Source organism: Salvelinus fontinalis, chromosome 31 (assembly GCF_029448725.1).
Source record: "Salvelinus fontinalis isolate EN_2023a chromosome 31, ASM2944872v1, whole genome shotgun sequence".
NCBI classification, from domain to species: Eukaryota; Metazoa; Chordata; class Actinopteri; order Salmoniformes; family Salmonidae; genus Salvelinus; species Salvelinus fontinalis.
This window is the reverse complement of record NC_074695.1, coordinates 1556099-1568557: the sequence shown is the minus strand read 5'-3', so window position 1 is coordinate 1568557 and position 12459 is coordinate 1556099. Positions and strand designations below refer to the sequence as shown.

Genomic DNA, 12459 nt, shown 5'->3' with positions numbered 1-12459 from the left:
CTCGATGCTCTGCTCCTCTCACCCTGCTGTCTCGATGCTCTGCTCCTCTCACCACGCTGTCTCGATGCTCTGCTCCTCTCACCCTGCTGTCTCGATGCTCTGCTCCTCTCACCCTGCTGTCTCGATGCTCTGCTCCTCTCACCCTGCTGTCTCGATGCTCTGCTCCTCTCACCCTGCTGTCTCGATGCTCTGCTCCTCTCACCCTGCTGTCTCGATGCTCTGCTCCTCTCACCACGCTGTCTCGATGCTCTGCTCCTCTCACCATGCTGTCTCTCTCTTCCCTGTAGAATGAGCATCAGTTGGAGATCACCATGCTGTCTCAGGGAGTGTCCATGCTCTACTCCTTCTTCATGCCTGCAGCTAAACTCAAGGAGAGGCTGGTGTTACCGTGAGTTCCCTGCTTTGTGTTCAGACTTAGGATGGACACTAACACACACACAACGTCCACAAATATGGGACTTCCTGATTGAGATAAATGTCTGAAATGGAAGAATCAAATGTTTTCTTGACAGTTAACAATAAGGAGTAGAACTTAAACATGAGGAATCTGAAGTTTCTCCATTTACTCCATTGACTTGTGTAGAATGTTGAGTCTGTCCTCCTCTCTCCTCTCCTCGTCGCCTCTCCTCCTCCTCACCCCCGTCTCTCCTCCTCCCCCCTCTCCCTCTCCTCCTCCCTCTCCCTCTCCTCCTCCCTCTCCCTCCTCCTCCCTCTCCTCCTCTTCTCTCTCCCTCTCCTCCTCCTCGCCCCCCCTCTTCTCTCCCTCCCCCTCTCCTCGTCCCCTCTCCTCCTCCTCGCCCCCCCTCTTCTCTCCCCCCCCTCTCCTCCCCCCCTCTCCTCCTCCTCGCCCCCCTCTTCTCTCCGCCTCTCCTCCTCCTCGCCCCCCGTCTCTCCCTCCCCCCCCTCTTCTCTCCCTCCCCCCTCTCCCTCTCCCCCCTCTCCTCCTCCTCGCCTCCCCTCTCCCCCCTCCTCCCCTCTCCTCCTCCTCGCCCCCATCTCTCCTCCTCCCCCTCTCCCTCTCCTCCTCCCTCTCCTCCTCTTCTCTCTCCCTCTCCTCCTCCTCGCCCCCCCTCTTCTCTCCCCCCCCTCTCCTCGTCCCCTCTCCTCCTCCTCGCCCCCCCTCTTCTCTCCCTCCCCCTCTCCTCGTCCCCTCTCCTCCTCCTCGCCCCCCCCTCTTCTCTCCGCCTCTCCTCCTCCTCGCCCCCCCTCTTCTCTCCCTCCCCCTCTCCTCGTCCCCTCTCCTCCTCCTCCCCCCTCTCCTCCCCCCCTCCTCCTCTGCAGGATGACAGAGATTGTGACCAAGGTTTCTAAGAAGAAGCTGGGGAAGCATGTGAAAGCCCTGGTGTTTGAGTTGTGCTGCAACGACCTGACTGACGAAGATGTGGAGGTTCCCTACGTCAGATACACCATCCGCTGAACACACACCGGCCAATCACTGAGGGAGGAGGAGGAGAAGGCTTTGGATAAGTCACCTGGTTTAAATGGTTATTGGAGCACTGATTGGTTGAGAGGATGAGTCCAGAATGGCACCCTATTCCCTATATAGTACACGACTTGTGACCACTCAAAGTATTGTATTGTATAGCGTGTCATTGGGGATGCTCATGGTGTTAACAGGCGATGTGATGAGGGGCTGTAGGGAGGAAGGAGGTTGTATATTGGAATTTTTTGACTTTCTGTGTATCTGCTTATTTTAATGCTATTAAGAGTTTAGTGGCTTAGTGTCTCTACCCTCTCCCTGTACCCTACCGCTCTGGTTCCCTCTCCCTGTACCCTCTCCCTGTACCCTACCGCTCTGGTTCCCTCTCCCTGTACCCTCTCCCTGTACCCTACCGCTCTGGTTCCCTCTCCCTGTACCCTCTCCCTGTACCCTACCGCTCTGGTTCCCTCTCCCTGTACCCTACCGCTCTGGTTCCCTCTCCCTGTACCCTCTCCCTGTACCCTACCGCTCTGGTTCCCTCTCCCTGTACCCTACCGCTCTGGTTCCCTCTCCCTGTACCCTACCGCTCTGGTTCCCACTCCCTGTACCCTACCGCTCTGGTTCCCTCTCCCTGTACCCTACCGCTCTGGTTCCCTCTCCCTGTACCCTACCGCTCTGGTTCCCTCTCCCTGTACCCTACCGCTCTGGTTCCCTCTCCCTGTACCCTACCGCTCTGGTTCCCTCTCCCTGTACCCTACCGCTCTGGTTCCCTCTCCCTGTACCCTACCGCTCTGGTTCCCTCTCTCTGTACCCTACCGCTCTGGTTCCCTCTCCCTGTACCCTACCGCTCTGGTTCCCTCTCCCTGTACCCTACCGCTCTGGTTCCCTCTCCCTGTACCCTACCGCTCTGGTTCCCTCTCTCTGTACCCTACCCCTCTGGTTCCCTCTCCCTGTACCCTACCGCTCTGGTTCCCTCTCTCTGTACCCTACCGCTCTGGTTCCCTGTCTCTGTACCCTACCGCTCTGGTTCCCTGTCTCTGTACCCTACGGCTCTGGTTCCCTGTCTCTGTACCCTACCGCTCTGGTTCCCTCTCTCTGTACCCTACCGCTCTGGTTCCCTCTCTCTGTACCCTACCGCTCTGGTTCCCTCTCCCTGTACCCTACCGCTCTGGTTCCCTCTCTCTGTACCCTACCGCTCTGGTTCCCTCTCTCTGTACCCTACCCCTCTGGTTCCCTCTCCCTGTACCCTACCGCTCTGGTTCCCTCTCTCTGTACCCTACCGCTCTGGTTCCCTGTCTCTGTACCCTACCGCTCTGGTACCCTCTCTCTGTACCCTCTCCCTGTACCCTACCCCTCTGGTACCCTCTCCCTGTACCCTACCCCTCTGGTACCCTCTCCCTGTACCCTACCGCTCTGGTACCCTCTCCCTGTACCCTCTCCCTGTACCCTACTGCTCTGGTTCCCTGTACCCTACCGCTCTGGTTCCCTCTCCCTGTACCCTCTGGTACCCTCTCCCTGTACCCTACCCCTCTGGTACCCTCTCCCTGTACCCTACCGCTCTGGTACCCTCTCCCTGTACCCTACCGCTCTGGTACCCTCTCCCTGTACCATCTTCCTGTACCCTACTGCTCTGGTTCCCTGTACCCTACCGCTCTGGTACCCTCTCCCTGTACCCTACTGCTCTGGTTCCCTGTACCCTACCGCTCTGGTTCCCTCTCCCTGTACCTTCTCCCTGTACCCTACCCCTCTGGTTCCCTCTCCCTGTACCCTACCACTCTGGTACCCTCTCTCTGTACCCTCTCCCTGTACCCTACCGCTCTGGTTCCCTGTACCCTACCGCTCTGGTTCCCTCTCTCTGTACCCTACCGCTCTGGTTCCCTCTCTCTGTACCCTCTCCCTGTACCCTACTGCTCTGGTTCCCTGTACCCTCTGGTTCCCTCTCCCTGTACCCTCTGGTTCCCTCTCCCTGTACCCGCTCCCCGTACCCCCTCCCTGTACCCTACCACTCTCTCTCCTCCCCTGACTGTTGCTTTTTGCATTTTAAAAGACAAGTCATGACATGACCCAGTAACGCCAAAACAACTCATTCAGGGTCTTCATGATCAAATTTGTACAACAGAAATGAAAGACCACTATTTTCCTCCCAAATGAAAATCACTGCCTTGCATTGTGACTGTAAATACAGATCTGTGGTGAATGACCCCCTGACAGTCCTGGCCTCTGACCCCTGAGATGAACCCCCCCCCCACCCCCACCCCCCCAGGGTCGGTCCTGTAACAGGTGTATGTGACTACTGCCCTCTATCGGGCTTTAAGGGGAAGGGGTCACGTCACTTGAGGTTCTTTGACTCTTTTTCATTCGTTTTTGTTTCCTGTTTCCTGTTTTGGGACGGACTAGTCTGTACCTTTTAGGATCATCAGCTGTTTCCTGTTTTGGGACGGACTAGTCTGTACCTTTTAGGATCATCAGCTGTTTCCTGTTTTGGGACGGACTAGTCTGCACCTTTTAGGATCATCAGCTGTTTCCTGTTTTGGGACGGACTAGTCTGCACCTTTTAGGATCATCAGCTCCGTTTCCTGTTTTGGGACGGACTAGTCTGTACCTTTTAGGATCATCAGCTCTGTTTCCTGTTTTGGGACGGACTAGTCTGCACCTTTTAGGATCATCATCTGTTTCCTGTTTTAGTTTGTAAACTCCAGTGACCCGTTAGTGGCGGCAGAGTGAGAAGTGTAGTAGGTCTGGTTGTCATGGGAGCACTTTGTGTGATGATGTAGTGATGAATAAAGATGTAAAACATGGGTGAGTCTCCTCTTTTCTGTTGCGGGAGACGTGGGCAGCGCTAGCCTGGTCCCAGATCGGTTTGTGTCGTCTTGTCACGTCCTATGGTCATTGTAAAGACCACACAAACATGTGGGACCAGGCTTGTAGAATCATGTCTTGGGGAAATCTAGAAATGTATTGGAGGATCTGAGTGTGGTGAATTACATCATGATTCACCCAGGGCTAGTGATATGTATTAATGATATGTATTAATGATTCACCCAGGGCTAGTGATATGTATTAATGATATGTATTAATGATTCACCCAGGGCTAGTGATATGTATTAATGATTCACCCAGGACTAGTGATATGTATTAATGATATGTATTAATGATTCACCCAGGGCTAGTGGTATGTATTAGTGATATGTATTAATGATTAACCCAGGGCTAGTGATATGTATTAATGATATGTATTAATGATTCACCCAGGGCTAGTGATATGTATTAATGATTCACCCAGGGCTAGTGATATGTATTAATGATATGTATTAATGATTCACCCAGGGCTAGTGATATGTATTAGTGATTCACCCAGGGCTAGTGATATGTATTAATGATATGTATTAATGATTCACCCAGGACTAGTGATATATATTAATGATTCACCCAGGACTAGTGATATGTATTAGTGATATGTATTAATGATTCACCCAGGGCTAGTGATATATATTAATGATTCACCCAGGACTAGTGATATGTATTAATGATTCACCCAGGACTAGTGATATATATTAATGATTCACCCAGGACTAGTGATATGTATTAGTGATATGTATTAATGATTCACCCAGGGCTAGTGATATATATTAATGATTCACCCAGGACTAGTGATATGTATTAGTGATATGTATTAATGATTCACCCAGGGCTAGTGATATGTATTAATGATTCACCCAGGACTAGTGGTATGTATTAATGATATGTATTAATGATTCACCCAGGGCTAGTGATATGTATTAATGATATGTATTAATGATTCACCCAGGGCTAGTGATATGTATTAATGATATGTATTAATGATTCACCCAGGGCTAGTGGTATGTATTAATGATTCACCCAGGGCTAGTGATATGTATTAATGATATGTATTAATGATTCACCCAGGGCTAGTGATATGTATTAATGATATGTATTAATGATTCACCCAGGGCTAGTGATATGTATTAATGATATGTATTAATGATTCACCCAGGGCTAGTGGTATGTATTAATGATTCACCCAGGGCTAGTGATATGTATTAATGATTCACCCAGGGCTAGTGATATGTATTAATGATTCACCCAGGGCTAGTGGTATGTATTAATGATTCACCCAGGGCTAGTGATATGTATTAATGATTCACCCAGGGCTAGTGATATGTATTGATATGTATTAATGATTCACCATGGGCTAGTGATATGTATTAATGATTCACCCAGGGCTAGTGATATGTATTAATGATATGTATTAATGATTCACCCAGGGCCAGTGATATGTATTCATGATATGTATTAATGATTCACCCAGGGCTAGTGATATGTATTAATGATTCACCCAGGGCTAGTGATATGTATTAATGATATGTATTAATGATTCACCCAGGACTAGTGATATGCATTAATGATATGTATTAATGATTCACCCAGGGCTAGTCATATGTATTAATGATTCACCCAGGGCTAGTGATATGTATTAATGATTCACCCAGGGCTAGTGATATGTATTCATGATTCACCCAGGGCTAGTGATATGTATTAATGATTCACCCAGGGCTAGTGATATGTATTAATGATATGTATTAATGATTCACCCAGGGCTAGTGATATGTATTAATGATATGTATTAATGATTCACCCAGGGCTAGTGATATGTATTAATGATTCACCCAGGGCTAGTGATATGTATTAATGATTCACCCAGGGCTAGTGATATGTATTAATGATTCACCCAGGGCTAGTGATATGTATTAATGATTAACCCAGGGCTAGTGATATGTATTAATGATTCACCCAGGGCCAGTGATATGTATTAATGATTCACCCAGGGCTAGTGATATGTATTAATGATTCACCCAGGGCTAGTGATATGTATTAATGATTCACCCAGGGCTAGTGATATGTATTAATGATATGTATTAATGATTCACCCACGGCTAGTGGTATGTATTAATGATTCACCCAGGGCTAGTGATATGTATTAATGATTCACCCAGGGCTAGTGATATGTATTAATGATTCACCCAGGGCTAGTGATATGTTTTAATGATATGTATTGATGATTCACCCAGGGCTAGTGATATGTATTAATGATATGTATTAATGATTCACCCAGGGCTAGTGATATGTATTAATGATATGTATTAATGATTCACCCAAGGCTAGTGATATGTATTAATGATATGTATTAATGATTCACCCAGGGCTAGTGATATGTATTAATGATATGTATTAATGATTCACCCAGGGCTAGTGATATGTATTAATGATATGTATTAATGATATGTATTAATGATTCACCCAGGGCTAGTGATATGTATTAATGATATGTATTAATGATTCACCCAGGGCTAGTGATATGCATTAATGATTCACCCAGGGCTAGTGATATGTATTAATGATTCACCCAGGACTAGTGATATGTATTAATGATATGTATTAATGATTCACCCAGGGCTAGTGATATGTATTAATGATATGTATTAATGATTCACCCAGGACTAGTGATATGTATTAGTGATATGTATTAATGATTCACCCAGGGCTAGTGGTATGTATTAATGATTCACCCAGGGCTAGTGATATGTATTAATGATTCACCCAGGACTAGTGATATGTATTAATGATTCACCCAGGGCTAGTGATATGTATTAATGATTCGCCCAGGACTAGTGATATGTATTAATGATTCACCCAGGGCTAGTGATATGTATTGATATGTATTAATGATTCACCCAGGGCTAGTGATATGTATTAATGATTCACCCAGGACTAGTGATATGTATTAATGATATGTATTGATGATTCACCCAGGGCTAGTGATATGTATTAATGATTCACCCAGGGCTAGTGATATGTATTAATGATATGTATTAATGATTCACCCAGGGCTAGTGATATGTATTAATGATATGTATTAATGATTCACCCAGGGCTAGTGATATGTATTAATGATATGTATTAATGATTCGCCCAGGGCTAGTGATATGTATTAATGATATGTATTAGTGATATGTATTAATGATTCACCCAGGGCTAGTGATATGTATTAATGATATGTATTAATGATTCACCCAGGACTAGTGATATGTATTAGTGATATGTATTAATGATTCACCCAGGGCTAGTGGTATGTATTAATGATTCACCCAGGGCTAGTGATATGTATTAATGATTCACCCAGGACTAGTGATATGTATTAATGATTCACCCAGGGCTAGTGATATGTATTAATGATTCACCCAGGGCTAGTGATATGTATTAATGATATGTATTAATGATTCACCCAGGGCTAGTGATATGTATTAATGATTCACCCAGGGCTAGTGATATGTATTAATGATATGTATTAATGATTCACCCAGGGCCAGTGATATGTATTAATGATATGTATTAATGATTCACCCAGGGCTAGTGATATGTATTAATGATTCACCCAGGGCTAGTGATATGTATTAATGATTCACCCAGGACTAGTGATATGCATTAATGATATGTATTAATGATTCACCCAGGGCTAGTGATATGTATTAATGATTCACCCAGGGCTAGTGATATGTATTAATGATTCACCCAGGGCTAGTGATATGTATTAATGATATGTATTAATGATTCACTCAGGGCTAGTGATATGTATTAATGATATGTATTAATGATTCACCCAGGGCTAGTGATATGTATTAATGATTCACCCAGGGCTAGTGATATGTATTAATGATTCACCCAGGGCTAGTGATATGTATTAATGATTCACCCAGGGCTAGTGATATGTATTAATGATTAACCCAGGGCTAGTGATATGTATTAATGATTCACCCAGGGCCAGTGATATGTATTAATGATTCACCCAGGGCCAGTGATATGTATTAATGATTCACCCAGGGCTAGTGATATGTATTAATGATTCACCCAGGGCTAGTGATATGTATTAATGATATGTATTAATGATTCACCCAGGGCTAGTGGTATGTATTAATGATATGTATTAATGATTCACCCAGGGCTAGTGATATGTATTAATGATTCACCCAGGGCTAGTGATATGTATTAATGATTCACCCAGGGCTAGTGATATGTATTAATGATATGTATTGATGATTCACCCAGGGCTAGTGATATGTATTAATGATATGTATTAATGATTCACCCAGGGCTAGTGATATGTATTAATGATATGTATTAATGATTCACCCAAGGCTAGTGATATGTATTAATGATATGTATTAATGATTCACCCAGGGCTAGTGATATGTATTAATGATATGTATTAATGATTCACCCAGGGCTAGTGGTATGTATTAATGATTCACCCAGGGCTAGTGATATGTATTAATGATTCACCCAGGACTAGTGATATGTATTAATGATTCACCCAGGGCTAGTGATATGTATTAATGATTCACCCAGGACTAGTGATATGTATTAATGATTCACCCAGGGCTAGTGATATGTATTGATATGTATTAATGATTCACCCAGGGCTAGTGATATGTATTAATGATTCACCCAGGGCTAGTGATATGTATTAATGATTCACCCAGGACTAGTGATATGTATTAATGATATGTATTGATGATTCACCCAGGGCTAGTGATATGTATTAATGATTCACCCAGGGCTAGTGATATGTATTAATGATATGTATTAATGATTCACCCAGGGCTAGTGATATGTATTAATGATATGTATTAATGATTCACCCAGGGCTAGTGATATGTATTAATGATATGTATTAATGATTCACCCAGGGCTAGTGATATGTATTAATGATATGTATTAATGATATGTATTAATGATTCACCCAGGGCTAGTGATATGTATAAATGATATGTATTAATGATTCACCCAGGGCTAGTGATATGCATTAATGATTCACCCAGGGCTAGTGATATGTATTAATGATTCACCCAGGACTAGTGATATGTATTAATGATATGTATTAATGATTCACCCAGGGCTAGTGATATGTATTAATGATATGTATTAATGATTCACCCAGGACTAGTGATATGTATTAGTGATATGTATTAATGATTCACCCAGGGCTAGTGGTATGTATTAATGATTCACCCAGAGCTAGTGATATGTATTAATGATTCACCCAGGACTAGTGATATGTATTAATGATTCACCCAGGGCTAGTGATATGTATTAATGATTCACCCAGGGCTAGTGATATGTATTAATGATTCACCCAGGGCTAGTGATATGTATTAATGATTCACCCAGGGCTAGTGATATGTATTAATGATATGTATTAATGATTCACCCAGGGCTAGTGATATGGATTAATGATATGTATTAATGATTCACCCAGGGCTAGTGATATGTATTAATGATTCACCCAGGGCTAGTGATATGTATTAATGATTAACCCAGGGCTAGTGATATGTATTAATGATTCACCCAGGGCTAGTGATATGTATTAATGATTAACCCAGGGCTAGTGATATGTATTAATGATTCACCCAGGGCCAGTGATATGTATTAATGATTCACCCAGGGCTAGTGATATGTATTAATGATTCACCCAGGGCTAGTGATATGTATTAATGATTCACCCAGGGCTAGTGATATGTATTAATGATTAACCCAGGGCTAGTGATATGTATTAATGATTCACCCAGGGCCAGTGATATGTATTAATGATTCACCCAGGGCTAGTGATATGTATTAATGATTCACCCAGGGCTAGTGATATGTATTAATGATATGTATTAATGATTCACCCAGGGTTAGTGATATGTATTAATGATATGTATTAATGATTCACCCAGGGCTAGTGATATTTATTAATGATATGTATTAATGATTCACCCAGGGCTAGTGATATGTATTAATGATTCACCCAGGGCTAGTGATATGTATTAATGATTCACCCAGGGCTAGTGATATGTATTTATGATTCACCCAGGGCTAGTGGTATGTATTAATGATTCACCCAGGGCTAGTGATATGTATTAATGATATGTATTAATGTTTCACCTAGGGCCAGTGATATGTATTACTGATTCACCCAGGGCTAGTGATATGTATTAATGATATGTATTAATGTTTCACCCAGGGCCAGTGATTATGTATTAATGATTCACCCAGGGCTAGTGATATGTATTAATGATATGTATTAATGATTCACCCAGGGCTAGTGATATGTATTAATGATTCACCCAGGGCTAGTGATATGTATTAATGATTGAATGAAAATAACCATATAGAACCAAATACACTGCTCAAAAAAATAAAGGGAACACTTAAACAACACAATGTAACTCCAAGTCAATCACACTTCTGTGAAATCAAACTGTCCACTTAGGAAGCAACACTGATTGACAATAAATTTCACATGCTGTTGTGCAAATGGAATAGACAAAAGGTGGAAATTTTAGGCAATTAGCAAGACACCCCCAATAAAGGAGTGGTTCTGCATGTGGTGACCACAGACCACTTCTCACTTCCTATGCTTCCCGGCTGATGTTTTGGTCACTTTTGAATGCTGGCGGTGCTCTCACTCTAGTGGTAGCATGAGACAGAGTCTACAACCCACACAAGTGGCTCAGGTAGTGCAGTTCATCCAGGATGGCACATCAATGCGAGCTGTGGCAAAAAGGTTTGCTGTGTCTGTCAGCGTAGTGTCCAGAGCATGGAGGCGCTACCAGGAGACAGGCCAGTACATCAGGAGACGTGGAGGAGGCCGTAGGAGGGCAACAACCCAGCAGCAGGACTGCTACCTCCGCCTTTGTGCAAGGAGGTGCACTGCCAGAGCCCTGCAAAATGACCTCCAGCAGGCCAGAGAGGGACCCGTAACCCGGTCGTGTATTGCCAGAGAGGGACCCGTAACCCGGTCGTGTAATGCCAGAGGGGGACCCGTAACCCGGTCGTGTATTGCCAGGGGGGGACCCGTAACCCGGTCGTGTATTGCCAGAGGGGGACCCGTAACCCGGTCGTGTATTGCCAGAGGGGGGCCCGTAACCCGGTCGTGTATTGCCAGAGGGGGGCCCGTAACCCGGTCGTGTATTGCCAGAGGGGGGCCCGTAACCCGGTCGTGTATTGCCAGAGGGGGGCCCGTAACCCGGTCGTGTATTGCCAGAGGGGGGCCCGTAACCCGGTCGTGTATTGCCAGAGGGGGGCCCGTAACCCGGTCGTGTATTGCCAGAGGGGGGCCCGTAACCCGGTCGTGTATTGCCAGAGGGGGGCCCGTAACCCGGTCGTGTATTGCCAGAGGGGGGCCCGTAACCCGGTCGTGTATTGCCAGAGGGGGGCCCGTAACCCGGTCGTGTATTGCCAGAGGGGGGCCCGTAACCCGGTCGTGTATTGCCAGAGGGGGGCCCGTAACCCGGTCGTGTATTGCCAGAGGGGGGCCCGTAACCCGGTCGTGTATTGCCAGAGGGGGGCCCGTAACCCGGTCGTGTATTGCCAGAGGGGGGCCCGTAACCCGGTCGTGTATTGCCAGAGGGGGGCCCGTAACCCGGTCGTGTATTGCCAGAGGGGGGCCCGTAACCCGGTCGTGTATTGCCAGAGGGGGGCCCGTAACCCGGTCGTGTATTGCCAGAGGGGGGCCCGTAACCCGGTCGTGTATTGCCAGAGGGGGGCCCGTAACCCGGTCGTGTATTGCCAGAGGGGGGCCCGTAACCCGGTCGTGTATTGCCAGAGGGGGGCCCGTAACCCGGTCGTGTATTGCCAGAGGGGGGCCCGTAACCCGGTCGTGTATTGCCAGAGGGGGGCCCGTAACCCGGTCGTGTATTGCCAGAGGGGGGCCCGTAACCCGGTCGTGTATTGCCAGAGGGGGGCCCGTAACCCGGTCGTGTATTGCCAGAGGGGGGCCCGTAACCCGGTCGTGTATTGCCAGAGGGGGGCCCGTAACCCGGTCGTGTATTGCCAGAGGGGGGCCCGTAACCCGGTCGTGTATTGCCAGAGGGGGGCCCGTAACCCGGTCGTGTATTGCCAGAGGGGGGCCCGTAACCCGGTCGTGTATTGCCAGAGGGGGGCCCGTAACCCGGTCGTGTATTGCCAGAGGGGGGCCC

The 12459-nt window shown here is 46.2% G+C and overlaps 1 protein-coding gene across 3 annotated transcripts in view; it reads left to right on the top strand.

The window, feature by feature from the left end:
- The window catches only part of uba1 (ubiquitin-like modifier activating enzyme 1), a 66782-nt gene extending 62564 nt beyond the window's left edge, over positions 1 to 4218 (top strand). For all 3 annotated transcript variants that reach the window (XM_055891090.1, XM_055891088.1, XM_055891089.1), the window contains exons 23-24: positions 288 to 388; positions 1282 to 4218. In XM_055891090.1, coding sequence (XP_055747065.1) covers positions 288 to 388; positions 1282 to 1417 — 237 coding nt within the window. In that variant the 3' untranslated portion in view covers positions 1418 to 4218. The remainder of the gene's footprint in view (positions 1 to 287; positions 389 to 1281) is intronic.
- The last annotated feature ends 8241 nt before the right edge of the window (positions 4219 to 12459 follow it).